This window comes from Gavia stellata, chromosome 21 (genome assembly GCF_030936135.1).
Source record: "Gavia stellata isolate bGavSte3 chromosome 21, bGavSte3.hap2, whole genome shotgun sequence".
NCBI classification, from domain to species: domain Eukaryota; kingdom Metazoa; phylum Chordata; class Aves; order Gaviiformes; family Gaviidae; genus Gavia; species Gavia stellata.
The window spans coordinates 14,073,164-14,091,331 of record NC_082614.1 but is presented as its reverse complement, the minus strand read 5'-3'; the positions used below and the strand labels follow the sequence as shown (position 1 = coordinate 14,091,331).

At 42.0% G+C, this 18,168-nt stretch overlaps 1 protein-coding gene across 3 annotated transcripts in view; it reads left to right on the top strand.

Moving 5' to 3' along the window:
• The first annotated feature begins 3,875 nt into the window (after positions 1 to 3,875).
• Positions 3,876 to 18,168, top strand: part of CLIP1 (CAP-Gly domain containing linker protein 1) — a 71,202-nt gene continuing 56,909 nt past the window's right edge. For 2 of the 3 annotated variants that reach the window (XM_059827471.1, XM_059827473.1), the window contains exons 1-3: positions 3,876 to 3,895; positions 16,906 to 17,101; positions 17,594 to 18,165. In XM_059827471.1, the coding sequence (XP_059683454.1) occupies positions 17,008 to 17,101; positions 17,594 to 18,165 (666 nt within the window). In that variant the 5' untranslated portion in view covers positions 3,876 to 3,895; positions 16,906 to 17,007. Of the gene's footprint in view, positions 3,896 to 16,905; positions 17,102 to 17,593; positions 18,166 to 18,168 lie in introns of those variants that run through there. The other variant, XM_059827472.1, reaches the window with a different exon arrangement.

The window sequence follows — 18,168 nt, the reverse complement described above, 5'->3', positions numbered from 1 at the left end:
TAGCCATGTTGGGTAGAACAAATAACGTAAAATTGGATGAGAGTTTGTGTTGTGTAGCACACCAACCAAGAACATGGACTTGCAGAGCTTTTTTGTACTGCTGCTGGGTAGTACGGCTGACCTAGGGAAGGAAAACAGTAAGTACAATAAGAATGGAAAAACTTCTTGCAGCCTTTCGATCCACTAAGCTGTGAAAGTAACTACTGCATCTGTAGTACTTTTTCTGGAACTGTTGCATACATAATAATTAAGGCTAAAAGGGCAGTTTTTCACCTAGTGTAACCTATCAGTCAAAGGCTGCCAGTTTTAGTGACATAAACTTAAGGCCAAAAATAGTAAGAGTAAGCATGAAGCTTCAGGACATTAAAGCTCTTTAGGATCAATATAGCTGTAAATCAATGAGTAAAATGTACCGCTCAGGTTAAAAGGGGAGGGAGGAATCCTCTTGTGTTTTTACAAAACCAGAAACAACTACAGAAAATCATAGTGCAAGTTTCTGTGCTGGGATTTTTGAAGCAGCTCTTCCGATATGGGGGGTGGGGGGGGTGGGGAGGCAATTAGTTGCTTTTTCTGAAGCAGGTGTAACCATCAGTTCTGTATAGGATTTGCCAAATGTACTTATTGAAGAGATCATTCAGAGGTGGTGTGGTTTAACCCCAGCTGGCAACTAAGCACCACACAGCTGCTCGCTCACTCCCCCCAAGCAGGATGGGGGCGAGAATCAGAAGGGTAGAAGTGAGAAAACTCGTGGGTTGAGATAAAGACAGTTTAATAGGTATAGGTAAAGTAAAAGCTGTGCGCACAAGTGAAGCAAAACAAGGAATTCATTCACTACTTCCCATTGGCAGGCAGGTGTGCAGCCATCTACAGCAAAGCAGGGCTCTTTCACACGTAACAGTTGCTTGGTAAGACAAATGCCATCACTCCAAATGTCCCCCCCTTCCTTCTTCCCCCAGCTTTATCTGCTGAGCTTGACATCATATAGTACGGAATATCCCTTTGGTCAGTTGGGGTCGGCTGTCCCGGCTGTGTCCCCTCCCAACTCCTTGTGCACCTCCAGCCTACTCGCTGGTGGGGTGGTGTGAGAAGCAGAAAAGGCCTTGACTCTGTGTAAGCACCGCTCAGCAATAGCGAAAACATCCCTGTATTACCAACACTGTTTTCCACACAAATCCAAAACACAGCCCTATACTAGCTACTGTAACTCTATCCCAGCCAAAAGCAGCACAAGAGGAAAAAAACCCCTATCCTCAAAATCTTCGTACTTGTGTGGATGTGTCCCATTGAATATAAAACAAGTCAGGACACGCTTAAATGCAGTTCTTAAAGAACACCATTTTAGCTGTTCTGAAAGCTCCAATAATTTTGGGCCCTTCACAAATCTGAAAAAGGGCAGAAATAATTTCAACTGGTGTTCTCACATTATTGAAGAGGACAATTTTAATTCTAAAGTAGGCCTTATACTTGTGGCCAGGATGCCAGTAGTTATGTCAGCATCCTGAATTTCCTTGGAGCACCCAGCAATTCCTGTTCTCGTAGAGTTATGAAAATGGCTATATATTATATCTTGACTGATCTGATCATGCAGTTCAGAAAAGACAGCCACTTGTACTGGAACCAAAGATATTCTGGCTTTCAATCATATTTAGTCTTTTCTAGTACTGTGATTTATAGCGCCAGCATCTTTTTTTATAATGATTGTTACAAATTGGATGTGAACCTACTAGATGTTATTGTTACCACAGTCTGCATGTATCTCTGTCTAAGGGTAGGCTGGTACACAGAAGCTGTCAACCATTTCTAATTGGGATGAACTGAAGTTACAGTTGCTCTAAAGCTATTTTGTCATGGTTTGAAGGTTGATACTGGTTGAATGATGGATAACTAACTCCCTTGTTTCTTACAAGATTACTTTGATCTTGAAGCTATGATTCTGTTCACTAGGAAATTACATGGAAAACCAGTGGCACATTCACTTTATAGGTAGAAGCTTTTGATCTATGCGACATCATTCTCAATTCTTGCTTTAGTAACAGGACTCTTTCAGCTTTAGGCTTGCAAGGGAGTAAAGAAAGCTACTTGCACATTTGCAGTGTATGTCATCTATTATTTCACCACTGTTATTTACTGCTTGCACGTTATTACAAGTTCTTCAAGAAGAGTGCAAAGCTGCAACTCTTAGTTTCTGTCTTCAATAGTAAGCTGACTTCTAGTTGCTGCGCTCTGTACTAGGTACATCAGTCTAATATTGCTTATGAAAACTTTTGTGCATTGAACTGCATACTCTTGAAATCTACCTACATGGTAACAAATTCACTGTGAGACAAAAAAATCAAATTAATGAAGGAAAATGATGGAAGACGATAGAGGAAAACACATTCTATATTAGCATTGGGTCAATCCTGAAAGCTCAAATCTACGGTACCAGAAACAAGCACAAAGGTTCACAGCTGTAGCTCTCAAGCCAACAGATAATTTGGGCAAGTGGTCTGTACCCTAATTGCAATTTTTGTGTTAGGGATTATTTCCATAACTAGGGGCTGCAGGGTCAATTTTTCGTTTTAAGCAATTATTCGCTGTCTCTCTGCTTCTCAATACAATCTAATATTTAAACCCTGAAGTCCTTATTCAGCAAAAATTTTATCAAATTTTGCAGGGAGAAAGAAGGGTGGCTGTACGTGGATTCGAGTATCTGTTTCAACATCTAACGGCCATGGTAAGAGATTCTATTCAACATTTAGGAAGTGAAATTCTAACAAACATTGCTAAGTGCTGATCTAGTTGAAACCTATTATTTGGGGGACTACGTCACACCATTTTGTGCTTTACCATGCTGGGTTAACGCCAAAGAACGAAGCCAAAATGAAACACAAATTGCAATCAGTCACCAGCAATGGAACTGCTTTCTCATCACCCTTTTGTTCGAATGGCATCATGCAGAAACTAAATGATCTATGAGACTGCAGACTGAGGTTTGCTTTGTGATGAATTCAGCAGTTAGGGGCCAGCTCTGGCTGGGCTCTGTGGGCTATTTATAAGAGGTAAAGAAGTGAAGCAGAGCTGTGTGATTCAGCCTTGAAAATGGGTATTAAATTGTTGGTGATGGTGTTGGAGCTACTGCTACAGCTGTTTAAACTTTAGCAAGGGGGTAACACCAGGTTCCAATGTGTTGCTTCACAAACACGGTGAAAATGAAAATATTCAGTACTTTAGAGAAGGAATGATACATTTCTGGGTGTCAGGACAAAAGGAAAATGGAGAAGAGCAGCACACTAAAGTTACTCGTCCATTAAGAGCGATGCGCTTCATACCGCCCGCTCCCTTCTCCCCCCCTTTCCCCCCGCTGCCGCAGCGCATTCCCCACGGCCTCAGCGCTACGGCTGCCGGGCCCCCGCCCCGCACCGAGCCGTGTCCGCGCCCCACCGGCTGCCGGGACGGGCGGCTCCGCCGGGGCCTGCGCTCCCCGCGCCGCGCTGGCTGCCGGCCGCCCGGGAAGGCAGGGGTGGACGGAGGAGAGCCGCTCCTTCCCCCTCTGCCCGGCGGCGGCGGGCACCCCCGCGGGCTGCCCCGGGGCGAACAAAGCGGGGCGGGGGGGGGAGAGACAAAGAGAAAAGGAGGCGAGGAGGGGGCGAAGAGCGACCGCGGCGGAGCGGCGGCGAGGACGGGGCGCGGAGGGAGGCGCGGTTCCCGCTGCTGCAGTCTCCGCCTCGCGGAGCCGCGGGCCCGGCCCGGCGCAGACGTTGTCTGCCCGCCCCGCCCCCTGCGAGCCGGGGAGGCGCCGCCGCCGCCGCTGCAGAGCGGGTGGAGGAGGAGGGGGAGGCGGTGGCGGCAGGAGCTGCGCCCGGCGCTCGCGGCGGCCGGGGAAGGCGGCGGCGCGGAGCCGAAGGCGGCAGCGGTGAGGCCGCCGTTGGGGCCCGCGCGGGGAGGGCGGCGGCGCTGGCGGCGGCGGCGCCGTCTGAGGGCGGGGGGAGCCGCCGGCCGCCTCCCGCCTTGGGGCCTCCGCTTCCCGTCCGGGCGCCTCAGCGGGCGCCGGGCTGTGGGGCGGAGGCGGCGGGCGCTGAGGAAGCGAGGCGGCGCGGCCGGCGGTGAGGCGCTGTGAGGGGCCGGGGGCCGGCGGCGGTGGCTGCGCGGCGCTGGAGGACCTTGGGCTGAGGGACCCGCGTGGGGCGGCGGGACCCTGTGTGGGGCCGAGGGGCCCTGCGCGGGGCGTAGGGCGGTGGGCAGCGCCCGAGGGGCGATGCTGGGCTGGGTGGGGCGAGGCCCCGGGCGCCGGCGTCCGCCCTCCCCGGGGAGCTCTTACCCTCCGCCACACGTGCCTGCGCTTCCCCGCCGGCCTGCCAGGGCCGCGGTGGCGGCAGCCGGTTTGGCCGGTTCCCGAGCCGTGTGCTCGGGCTTGCCGGGCTTATTCCGCTCGTGTGTGGCTTCCCGCCGCCGCCGCCGTGCCCCCGGTTGGACGGGGCCGGCTGCCCGCCGTGCTCCCGGGGCAGCTGCAGGCTGTAAACTCGGAGGCGGGCGGGTGCGGGGCGCAGCATCCCGGGTGGGCTGCGGGCCTCCCGGCGCGCAGAGCCCTGGGGTGCCCCCGTGGTTCGTGAGGAGCGGGCGGGGACGGGAGGGTCTTGGACGCCCTCTCTGCTCGAGTCTCGCCCTTAGAAGGTGCAGCGCTGCGCTTCGTTACTGGCGGCCTCAGGGGATGATTGCGGGTGGAAGGGGTCTGAGCATCCCCGGCTAAACGCTGAGCTGCAGTTCTCAGCATCCCACACTTACATGCTGGTATGTTACTGCTTAATGATTTGACTTACAATTTACCTCGGCTTTTCGGGGGTTTATGCCTGCTCCCTGTGCCTCCGTTGTTTTCAGAGCTGCTGATCTCCAGGTGAGCTGCTCTTGTATCACCCCACGGGCCTGGGTGGCTCAGCCAGAGTTCACCGCCGTGTTTATAGCCAACGTTAGACCTGTGGGATCCCCAGGCGAAGGCTATGCCGTAGCCCCTCCGGCTTCCCGCTATATCACTAGTGCTGCTACCTAAGGCAATTCAGTGTTCTCTTTTCTGTGCCTCAGCTGTCATGGGGCACAAGGTAATTGTGGCTGTTGCTCACATGTTAATGTGGCTCCTGCTGCATTAAAACCAGGAGTTAGTTTTCCCTTTCATTAAAACATCTTTGTGTATGTATTTTAAATAATAAAAAAAATTAAAAACAAACAGAAGTCAACACCGCAAAAAATCTCTTCCAAAACATAGCATGGGAAGAAAATTTAGTCTGTGACTGTGTATGTTCATGATTAGAAATATGACTCTGAAACGAAGACTCTTTCCTCCCCACCCCACCCACTCACTTACCCAGTGTGCCAAATGGGTAGGGTTTTATGGAAGTTCACAGGTTGCTTTGAGGTCTTTGAGCAGAAAGATTTTAAAACATGCGCTATCTGTATTAGTACGTAGGAAGAAGAAAGAAAAGAGGTACAAAAGAGGAAATGCCTTTATGCCTGCTGCTTGCAAAGAATTTTATTCAAAGAACAGAAATATGCACGTAATTCCGAAACTAGCAATGTCCGAGAGTGATTTTTCTTAAGTGTGTGTCTGTGTGCACCTGCTACAACATGTAACAAGATAGCAAATCAGATACTGCGGAGGAAGAGTGAATGACTTTCGCCCCCCCTTAACAGCAGCGTATCTTAGTCTAAGGAACGTATAACTGTTCAGGTACTGACAAAACTTCTTAATTTACATACTGAATGCAGAATGACTGAAAAATGTGCAGAGGATTATTAGTTCTTGGTTTAAAATTGTGAGATTTCAGGGTTCTCTTCCTGTCCAGTCTTTGTACGTGCTAGAAGATTTTCTGTCTGTGCTAAAGTGCGCTAAAGCTTTGTGTGTATTGAAGGGAGAGGGATGTGCTGGCTGAAGCAGAAAAGCTTGGAAATGTGACCTCAAATATCCATATCTTTAGAGATCAAGAGGGAGATTTTATTTGGCAAAAAAATCAGTTTTATATAATTTGTATGGTTTCTTTTAGAGAAGATCTCAACTTTGTAGTGAGGGGTAGAAAAACAGCTGTCTCATATCCTCATCACGGAGGTGTACTGTAGGAAATAAACACCCTCTTTCCTCATGTGATTATACTGTAGGAAGGAACAGTGGTCGTATATGCTGATTTTTATGACTTTCTAGAGCTCCTGTAGGTTTCCTGTCTGAGCTATACGCTGTATCTGTTTATCATCTGCTGAATGTGAATATCCTGGGACAGCCTTTATTTGCTTAGCTTGGACAGATTGGACAATTCCTTTAGTGTTCCTCCCTTATCCTTTTAGCCCTGTTCAAGTTTTTCTTGGGAGTGACTGAGAATATTTCAAAGTAGATCTTCCTTCAAAAGAAGTAGAGCGATCTGTCTTGCCAATATGATTTTTCAAAACTGCTTTTCTTCCTCTCTCTAAAACAGTCAGGTCAAATGTTAACTCTGTATGTTGAATGCAAGTTTTCTAATGTTTGAACATGATGACCATGAATGAATGCAGCTCTTGTTTAATCTTTTGGCATTCCTTAGGGACTACTGGCTCCGCTGGCACATATAAAAAGTAACGCACTGGAATCCTTATTGGACTGGCATGTTTAGAAATGTCTCAGATGGATGGTGTTTTGTTATTTAATGAAAGGCAATTATATACAGCATTAGCTGTAATCTCAGCTGCCCTCAGCTAGATGCCAATTTCTGCTGGAGCAAACATTTCGTTCTTCTTGACCAGCAGAATTGAAGCCAGCTCTATCAGCAGCGTGGTCCCTGATGATTTCAAACATCTACTAATAAGTCTGTGCTTGTCTGGCTGTCTGTCTTCTAAATGCATTTATTTTTGCAGAATGATGTTGCACTCACATGACTTACAGTGGTACAACTGACCCTTAGAAATACCCACATATCTGGTATCTAGCTCCTGGCCTCCGAAAGGCTGGAAAGGATTTAGAAGATGTATCTGAGAACAGACTGTACAAGTTTCTACTGTAGCACCTGCCTAATTGTTTTCCACCTGGAATGTCTCATCAATTGTTTGTACAATCTCAGAAGACTCCTGGGTGAATAGTACCATGCATTCTTTCAATGTGTAAGACATGTCTTCACTCTGCTCTTTCAAGGAGAAACACCATTAAAAGCAGCTCAGTTTCCTTGATCTTTAGAATCTTGCTGTGTATATTTGTAGCTTATTTTTGAGGGGAAATCGCAAGGCAAAGAGAGAAACTCGGTATTTGACAGAGTTAGCTTATCTGACACTCTCATTCTGCTTCTCTGCTTGGCGGTGGCATCCACTCAGTCACAGCGATGTTTATCTAAGTTCTGTATTTGTACTTCTACTTCATTATATGCCAGCCGTATAGCAGTCATGGTGCTAATTTAAAAGGCTAAGAACATGGAGAGCTAAAAAGGGGTTGCTGACTTGATGTTTTCAAAGAGTGTGAAACAGTCACAGTTTCACCCAAGTCTATCAAAATTCTTACTATAAAAAGCAGCATCTTTGTTTCAGCTGCTTCAGCTGTAATGGTATTAGGGAGAAGCCCTGTGTCTCTGTTTTTATGCATTTGGTTTGGAGGCTGACAGGAGATGGTATTTTCCTTCTCAAACTTTCATTTAAACTTTAGATCCCCAATAAGTTAAACTTCATGCTCTACTATTCCAAAATCATAATTGTTTTTGTGGACTGAATGCACTTACTGAGATGGTTGAAGCGCATTGTCATCAGAGTAAGTCAGTGCGGGCACGCAAACAAATTACTCTTCCTGTTACCAAAATGGAGGGCTTTTGGGAAAGGCAAGCATTTCCTTGGAAAAACGTGGGAAATGTAGTAAGTATTGATAGTGGGCTTACCAGAAGAGGTGGCAATAATTTACTTTCTCAGGTGAAAACTTTCTCGACTTCTCAATCCTTGACTCATTCTGTAGAGAATGATGTGTGCTTAGGAGGATCATGTGCTTTCTGATCTTTTAATAGACTATAGCAGTGACATTTTTATAATGCATGTGTACAGCGGCAACTTGAAGTGTTAGAGTTTGCGTTGTATTTTCTGTGGGGTTTTTTTTTAAGCTTTTTAACAGTTATCAGCTTTTCCTTATTAATTAAAGATGAGAATCTTTTTAAAAAATTGAACAGACTGTGCTCAGAAATAGCAACATAGAGAAAAAAATACTCACAATATTGCTAGCCCAAAATAATTTTTTACTGTTACAGACATCCTCTCTTATTTGTGCTTCATATTCAGTAGTCTAATTCTTTGTGTTTCAATGGCATTTTTTTTTAGTGAGAATCTCAAGGCATTTAGGAATCTGAATGAGCATAGCAAGTTACAGAATGGTAAGATGAGGTGACTTAAAATGTCCTTGATGCAGAATTAAAATCCATAAGCAGAGCAGAAGCTTTAATGAATTATCTTTCTCATAGCATTGCTGTAATATCTGACTGATGGTTTGAGGTCCTAAGCCTCTTACTATCTTTCATCTGATTCATCTTGTTCTTAGTACAGTTTCTTAGTTATAGGAATTTACCCTGCCTTTTCACTTTCCCAAGCATATGCAGAAAGAATCCTGTTTATCCAGTTTGCAGTGAATATCCTGCACTTTCCAAGCTAGGAAACCAGCTATGTGTCTTATTCACCAACTTAGCAATGTCACTAAAACCCTCTAATTTTCAGTGGATTTGTGTCTCATAATGGTTGCCTTCCTAACTATATTATATCCAGATTTTATATTATCTCCAAACATACTGATAACCTGCTGCTACCAAGTGTATTGAGGGCAATGCTTTGGGTTTTCCATTTTGCTTCAGAAATTAGTTGGTCTGATCTAAAGTTATTGGAAGAAACTTAAGACTATTTGAACACCAATCTCCCTCCTACCCGTTGGCCTACTTGTGTGAAACTTGTAAGAATATAATTTTGGTTTTAGAAATCTTCTGCCTTTTATTTTATTTAGTTGAAATTAGCCAGCAGGTTCAAAATCAAAGGAGAAATACAGATTTGTATGCAGGCCTGGCTGCCATAAAAGTCCTGATGTTGAAAGATAATCTAAAAGTCTTTGGTCCTGAGTATGCTATGGATCTGTGAACTCACATGGAAGACAGTTCAAGTCATCTCCATGATAAAGAAATACAGTGTCTACTATCTATCTCAGTTAAGAAACAAGTCTAAAGTTGCTGGTTGAGCTCTAGATTAGCCATGTCCTTGATGAGGGGCATTTGGATTGATTCCCAAACAACAGATTTTGTTCTTCCCCAGTCCCTCTAAGTGTGCAAGAAAGTAGGAGTGTTTTCAGAGTTCTTAAGGAAACAGAGACTGACTCTTTGAAGTTACAGAAATCCAGTAGCTATTTCTGGGGATGTCCTTATACTGTGGTGTGATGGTGCTTGATAGTGGGATGAGTGATGACAAGGTGTAGTGTTTGCGTTACAGTGTTGGGACTGTTTTGAATATCCTCTGGGTGTCTTTGTTTTGCTGAACATACTAGTTGCTTCAGACTAAGTAATGTTGATCTAAACAAATGCCCTCTAAAATAGAGTTTAAAGATTTTTCAGGATCTCTGCTAGTGATCATATAGATACGATTCTGTTTGAGCAACTTGTCAGCCACTTTTTCTTTCAAGTTCTGTTCATCAAATCAATGGCGCTGTCAAAAGAGCTGTGTCATACCAGCGGGCATACTTCCCAACTTATTACAAGCTTTTGGGTTTGTACTTTTCTGATAGCAAAAGTAAACTGTCTTTTGAGTTAGACTGAAGATGTACTAAAACTTGCATGCAACAGTAATTTCCTGGAGTAATCCTGGTAGCAACTTTGAAGGCACTTCAGAAGAGCAAAGGATTGCTTTCATTCCATTAGTTTAATAGTTAAGCCTAGTTAAAATAAACAGAGATGCACTTCTTCAAGAATCTGTCCTTTATAAAATTCATATTTATGTTAAGAACACAGTATGAGAAACTGAGGCTTTGTGGTTCACATAGGATGAGTGTTTGCCTTTGTGAAGGGTATACCTCTCTAGAATTCATATGATGGTTATATTGAATTGGGCTGGAATGAGCTGAAGTAGAATGTCATAAGAATGATCCTATATAAACTAGGGGACATGGTTGCTTATTTTCTTATTGAATTTTTATTTCCTATACCAGTATCTGCAAACAACAGATTTGAGAGAAAGATCCGTATTACTTTTTTTTTTTTTTTTTGCCACCTGATCAGCTGAGTTTTAAATGCACATTTTTTTCTACCTTTAAAAGTGAGGTAAAAAACACTGGTTTGATAGGCATGTGCCAGCCCGTATATTCTGATGCTGGCAGTAAGCAGAGCATCTAGTAAGCCAAATAAATAAGATCTCATGGCATGATAAACATTTGAATTAAATGATGCGTATTATTTTGGTGTCTTTTCTTATGGTAGTAATGTACCTGAAGAATATATTCAGATCATCATATTACTTGTTTAATTGACATCAAAATCCGTGGTTTCTGGGAGACAAAATAAACCTGAAGTCATGTTTTTAAATGCTCCCTTTCTTCTAATTGCTATCTGTTGAATGAGTAATCAAATGTAGACTCCAAAATGCCAACCCTTATTCTATTGAAATCTTAAATTCTTAATTCTGAGTATTTTTGTCATTTATATCTAAATTTTTTCCTAAATTCTATTCATATCAACTTAAATGATACCTGAAGATACCTCTGTAATCCCACGGTCTCTAATCACTGAACAGTACAGTTAAATTCTTGAGCAACATTCAGATAATCTATTTGGTTTAACAGTGACTACTACAGAGGCTGTTAGATCAGTACTGTAATAATTTGCTGTTTTTGACTTGCTTTGTTATCAAATGTCTGTGGTGCTTTCTGGCTCGTTTCAGTCTGAACTTGCTACTCATTCAATAAATGCTTTGGAGCTGAGAAAATGTGCTGAATTTGCACAAAGTCATGAGCATTAGGTTCAAAGAGAAGTTGATTTACCATTTCAGTAGTTGGCTTCAGTGGCTAAATGCAGAGAGACCTTGATGTGAATTCATAGCTCCAAAATGCTTTTATTTAAGTAGTAAATGGCTAGGAATACGAAATGTGCTGCATCATGCCAAGAGAAGTTGTGAGAAGTTAATGTGTGAAGGCTTCCAAATCCCATCTTTTTGGTTTAACTACTTGTAATTGTTACAGAACTGACTTTGAAGCTTAGTGTGACATTTACAATGGATATTGTGTGCTGTGAAATTATTTCATTGTAAATGTAATCCAACGCTTGCAAAATGGCGATTCAGTCCTTCTGGTTGCCCAATATGAAATAGCTCCAGTAGACCCAGAACGTGGCAGAGGAGGCATCGTGTTCAGGAAGACTGTTGTTGCAGGACGCGGCTCATCTCTCACAGTCAGGGTGTGCTGACGTTGCAATTTTCCAAAACATGAGAAGTCTGGCTGCATAGTATGTGGTAGTGGGGGACTATACTTGTATTCCTCCTTGGAAACAAAACAGGATGGTGTCAGTAGGAAATGCTATTTAGGGAGGGTGCGTGAGGCTGTCTGCTTTCTGCAGTTTATCCCTTCTGCTATGTCTACCTCATCCAGAATTGTTCGGTAAGGGTGTTTGTTGGTGAGTATGTGCCAGTTTGGTCAGTTTGTGGACCTGCTGTGGATGAATTAATCTCATTCCTATCTGAACCTTCCAGAAAGAAGTTGGTCTCTGTGATCTGGAACATTCTTGCACAGAGAGAAATGTTCTTAAAGAGGTAGCAAGAAACAAATAGCAGTGCAATGGGAAGGCATTTATTTTGTTCAAAGCTGAAATGTGGTTGTATTTTTAAATTGTGTATTAATTTCAAAAGCCTATAAATTCAACTAGAAGTATTATTTTAAGTGATTTTGGAAATATATAGACTCACTTTTTACAGAAAGATAATAACCAGCCCAGGAGACCGCAAATACAACTTTTAGAGCTGTCATAAGAATTAGATCTGAATCACAGAGAAGATGTTTATACGTTTTAAGATTACAGTAATTTTAGGAGTAGTGAGTGTTCGTAACTGTGCAGGGTCTGAGCTCTTGGAGTAACTCATGGACCAGAAGAGAAAACTTTCCAGGTTCAAAATTCCGAGTTACTTTCTGTAAACCATTGTCAGGATATTTGAGGAATGATTCATGAGCTTCTGAAAGCTTGGCAATAGTGGTATGAACATCAAGAGTATGAAACAGATACTTAAGAAATGCTGTTCAGGCTGTTATTTCAAATGTAGTGCTTCTTGTGGTGAGTTTGTTTTTTCTCTTGGGAAAGTGAAGTTACTGGATTGTGGTGGTCTTTGAAATATATTTTCCATATTACTTTTCTACAGAAGGGATCTTCTGATTTATTTGTACGTGTTGCATTTTCTTCATGGTATGGTCAGAATTCGTTTTCTAGATACTTGCTAGTTGACTGCCACAGGGATTGCGTATGATTTTCTCTGGTTACAGATCCTGGTGAGATTTTCAGCAGAGTGTTCTATTCTGCACAACCCTTTCAGAATATTTACTCTGTATCTGTTAGTCTTAATGTTTATATGTATTTTGCAAAGCACTGGTATGCTTAGCAAAATTAACAAATTGAAGTGATCTCTTTTTTGAGCTTAGAAATGTGTTGGCATTGAAAGGCATTTTCCAACAGTGTTCAGTCTCTTAATGGTGTTAACGAAGTTAAATATTAATCTTTTTAATTTGAAACGTTTTGAAGAACTCCTGCATGACCGATAGCAGATGATCATCAATTAAAATAATTGTTGTTCCAGCCTCAAAGTACACTGCACAGAGTCAGACTGCATGTGTCTGCATGCAGAAGACGGAGATTATGCGGTCTGTTTTGAGTCAATTCAAACATTATGCTGCTCTATTCCAGAATGTCCTCTTTGTTTCCGTACCAAATGGACAGACAACTTGCTTTTCTCCATGGAAACACTGCATCTGTTCCATGGTAGTCGCGAGTAGTGATGTTGGCAAATGTCTCTTCCTTAAATTGTCAAGTTGTTGTTTCAAATATTTTATCAGATGAAACGTTTTACTTTTAATGTTGGCACCACCTGTCCTGAGGAAGGAGAGCGTGGTGGTGGCAGCGTGCTTGTCAGATAACAACTAAGCTTAAAGAACTATTGGTACTTTTACATTCTTGTTGTGACGATAGGGTTCTTAAGTGGAGTGAGCTGAGGCTTTAACTTTTTTCCCTGTGTTCTTATTTAATTGTGTTTTAGTTCTTTTTGGAGTACTAGTTGTTGAAAATGCAGTCTTGAAAGAAACAGTGGTGGACAGCTCTTTTCTTTTTATTATAGGAATTCCTTTTTTGACAGTTGGAAAAATATTCTGCTTTTTTAATTCAGGGTTATGGGGTTAAATTTTATTTATTTTTAATCTCAACTTGCCAACAGAATTCATATCTATTATCGGATTAGTAGGATTTATTTTCTTAAACCAATGGTTCTCAACTTGTGGCTCATGGATTGCTTGGATCCATGCACTACTTAGAGGTCTGTAAAAGGTAAATAAGAAGAATAAGGGTATTATTAATCAGCTAAAAGGGCCAATGCAAGGATTCATGTCTGCATTTGAAAATTTTTGGTAGTCAACACACACACACAAAAATTGCAATTCATTTGAGAATGTAATGCGTTTTCATATTGTATGAAATCCTATATTTCGCAGTAATGGCACAAGTGTAACGCATTTAAAATCTCTTTTTTATGAGAACTTGTGGCTTTCTGAACACTTAAGTAGTATGTATTATCAGACTCTGGGCATTTCCTTAGGTTCCTGTTATGATCTTTTGAGAAACTTACAGTTAATGTTATTGCCTATTGGTTATAAAGATTCTTTTTCAGGAGAGCTGAGACAGATTCAAGGAAGGAGAGAGAACAAATTGAGACAAGTAGCTAGCTGCTCTCTCTTGTGAGAACTAAAATGAGGTAGTTGACATCTGGAGCCTGTTAGGAAATGCTGGAGTCTGTAATACTTAGGATCACTTGATGCAAATTTACGTGGTTTCAGTGTTTATTAATTCTATTAGGAAATGCCACTATGAAGGTTCTGCCTCTTTCTAAGACCAAAAGTTGCGTTTTCACTATTGCAATAAGGCAGTAATTTACCAAAATGTGTTGCCTATATTTTAGCAGTTTTTTGAATTAAGCTACAGTTTCAGTAACTCTGAAACCAGGGCACAAGGGATTGTGTTACTTCTGGCCTAGTTGAAGGCCTGTATATTGAGAAAAGCAAATGACACAGCAAATACATAACCCATGACTGTGGAGAGCAAGATTAAAATATGAATGAGTACCCTGAGCCAAGAAATGCAATATTAGAACATTCTAACTTTCTGTTGAGCTGAGGTTTGTTAAACATCTATTAATAAATAAGTATTTGAAACTGACAAGATGTAATTTTGGGGGGTAATTTAGTGTTTGTTTTCTTTTAATATACCTATCCTTGCACAATATAGATGGTTACTACCTGTGTGGTGCTGGAATGCTCTTTGGGGGCAAAAAAAGAGGTAGTATATAGGAAAGAATGGTGGAATACTGTAAGACAGCTTCTTGCTTCCTGGTTTTAGGAAGCAGTCTTTCTTAAGGGGGACTTGCCTTTGGCCCAAACGAGGTTGTTGAATTTCCATAAATTTGGTGTTTGGCACAGAGAGAGAAGGCTGTGAACTAAAAAGAACTGACCTTGATACTTCTTGCATTTCTGTATTTGTACCAAATCCTTCTTGATTCTGTACAGTTTTTCCGTTCCATGGATTTTGATGGGTTGAGGAAAGTAATGGAGGCATGCATGGAGATCCTGGCATTGGAGGGAATAGGGCCTGCAGTGTGAGGAAGAATAGGTAGGTAGCGTGTGTGTAAGAGAGAAAAGGAAGGCTTTTCAAATCCTTGGTGTGTAAGAGTGAAGTGCAGTTCTAGAAGATTTCTAAAACAAAACATGAAGAAAAATGATGCACTCGGATTTAGCAGGGAGGGAATTACGTAGTAGGAGGGGAAAAAAAACACACAGTGTTCCTGCTGTGTCCAAAGTTACATCTTATGTGATCTCTAGGTGCTCTTCTGTGTAATTGTGTGCCTCTCAGTTCTTTCATGGCTTGGTTGCGTTTCATGCCTATCCTGCTTTGATTTTAGAGAGCTAACTCTGCTTTCATGTTCATGAACATGAAAGCTCTCACTTAAAAATTAATAGTAAACTAGCATACATCTTGCAAAAACAGTGGAGACATTTTTCTCTTCAGTAGTCATAACTCTGCAGATGGGTGGGTGACATACTTCTGGCAATGCTAGAAAAAACGTTCAGCAATCTGCACAGTGCTACTTCAGAGTTTTCGTGAAGCATAAGTTAAATTGTAGACAAACACCATACAGCCAAGGTGGTAGTTAATGCTTTTTAAAGTATAACGTTTTTGCAGACTTCTTAGAAAATGGCTTGAATTTGGCATGGTCGATCTTGAAATAGCAGAAGAAATCTTTCACTTTGTTATTGAGATTCACAAAGCCGTGTGCCTGATACTTACTTCCCCCGCCCCCCCCCCCCCCCCCCCAGTGAATCGATTTTTAGGAGCACTAATGTGCTGGCTATTAATAATACATGAGGGGTAAAACTTTTACTGGTAGGTAAAAGACACAGTTGGCTTGTTTCTTTAGTCTTCCTTCCTGTAGCGTAGCAGTCGCTTCTTCACTGGTGTTTGTTTTGCCTTTAAACATACTGTACGCCCGGTGTGCGCACCTGGGCGCTGCTAATAGTCGTTTTGGGAAATCTGCATTTGGCCAACTTTCTGCCTGTGCAGGTGTACTGATTGGTGCCAAAATGCTGGGTAAACGGCTGGACCGAGACCTGCTTTGCAGTTCTTGTTTGTCATGTTCTGAGGAAACAGTTGAGCAAACAGTCTATTGCTCCATGTCTATGTTTCCTTTTTTTTTTTCAGGTGTTTGTTTAGACGCGTGCTGGTTTGGTTTTTTAAGTGGGCATAGCTGTTCTGTCAGTGCCTTTTATATACAAAACTTAGCAAATATCCAAACTGTGTTCATGCAGAACAGTTTATGCCTTTGAAGATGGTGGGGAGACCAGTCACCTTACAGTTTGGCTTTTAATTCACATAATATGAAAAATCTATTCATTTTTTTTCTTATAGATGAAAGAGCTTTTCTAAAGCTTTTGTAATCGAAAGGAAGATGCCTTCTGTGGCAAAACGCTCATGACATAGTTCCCTGAAAAGCGTATAGCTGCCTTCCAAGTCAGAGCAGCGCTCTAGCCTAGCAACGTAGGAAGAGTCCCTCCTCCTCTTTCCAGAGGAGCATAGCTGGGGCACTGTGTTGGGGACTGCGAGCCAGTGTGATCTACAAGATCGCGTACAGCTGAGGTGGATGTTACTTTTCAGTTGTCATCATCTAACTCTGTTGATCAATCTTAATTTTTCAGTTCCAGTCTCTCTTAAAAACTTTATTCCTTTTATCCTGAAATTCCTGGTTCTCTTAATTTCTTTTGCAGTTAGTTCTCTAGTCTCGAGTTGTTTTTGCTGGGATATTGCAACACTTGAAAAATGTGACTGAAAACAGTAGGGTGTGCAGAGTGATTATATCTATGCGTAATGTTTGTAATGCTGCTAAGGGCTTTGTTTTTCTTTCTTAAAATAGCCTTTTAGTTTAAAGCTCAAGATGAATACAGCAGCATTCAGTGAAGTGAGTTATTTTGATGGTTTAGGTTCAGACTTGGTGTCTTTTAATACAAAGTGTCCTTCAAAAGATGAAGGGTTGGAAATGCTATCCTGGGAAATGCTTCCGGTTGTTACTGTAAAGCATCTCTTATCATGCATTTCATACACAGACTATGTGTGTATATAGTAATTTACTCTGCAGGAGTTAAAATACTGATTTTCGTTTCTTGTATAATATTTTTATATACAGGTTTATTCCAGAGTTGGAAAACCTAGAATAATATATTTTATCCATGTTTGGAAAACGATAGTTGCTACAGACAAAGAGGATTAACACTGGTATTACAAAAAGATGAGTATGTTAAAACCAAGTGGACTTAAGGCTCCTTCAAAGACCATCAAGCATGGGAGTACATTGCTGAAAACACCTGCATCTGTTGCAGCTGGTAAGGGAATATTTAAATGTCTTAACGTTTCCCTCATCTATCTTCTAACAAAAAGGACCTTGAAAGCTATGAGTATACACTATTTTTACTGTTTACACCAAGGTATTTTTACTTGTATTTCTGATCTAATGAAAATTATGTGTACAGCATGCAAAAAATCTCAAGTTACTACTTGGATGCAATCAAGCAGTTTTCCTTGAAGAAACCTTGTCATGATAAAAATGATTGGGTAGGTTTTGAGGTAAGATTTGTAATCTACAAGATTTTTACCAAAACCTACACTAAATGCATTCAGTGTCTCTGTCCTTAGATTTTGAATTATTGTATTCCAGAGATTACAGTGTTTTCATAAGTAAGAAGATTTGGAATTGTGCTCTTACTTTTAGAAATCACGCTTTTCCAAATACTTGTTACGTTGAAACAAAGTAATGATGCTCTCTGGAATATTAGTGTATTTGATTCCTGTTGCTTTCTCGTTGTGCTTGATTCTAGCTCCAGCAGAAAAAGCGGCTTCCAGTGAAAAGGCCTCAAGCACAACCACTACAGATACACATGAAGAGTTTGTGGATGATTTCAGAGTCGGGGAGCGTGTTTGGGTTAATGGAAATAAACCTGGCTTTATTCAGTTCCTTGGTGAAACACAGTTTGCCCCAGGACAGTGGGCAGGGATTGTTCTAGATGAACCAATTGGTAAGAATGATGGCTCTGTGGCTGGAGTTCGCTATTTCCAGTGTGAACCCTTGAGGGGAATATTTACAAGACCATCAAAATTGACAAGAAAAGTGCTGACAGAAGATGAAGCCAATGGTACACAGACAGCTCATCCTTCTAGAGCTACATCACCAACTTCCACATCAGCTGCTAGTATGGTGTCTTCGTCCGCTGCTGCACTTCCCCCTTCAGGAATTCCGCAAAAAACTTCACCACTTGCTGCTAAGGAACATTCAACTCCTTCTCAGATTAGCAATCTTTCAAAAACTGCAAGTGAATCTATATCAAATCTCTCTGAAGCCGGATCACTAAAAAAAGGAGAAAGGGAGCTCAAAATTGGAGACCGAGTTCTGGTA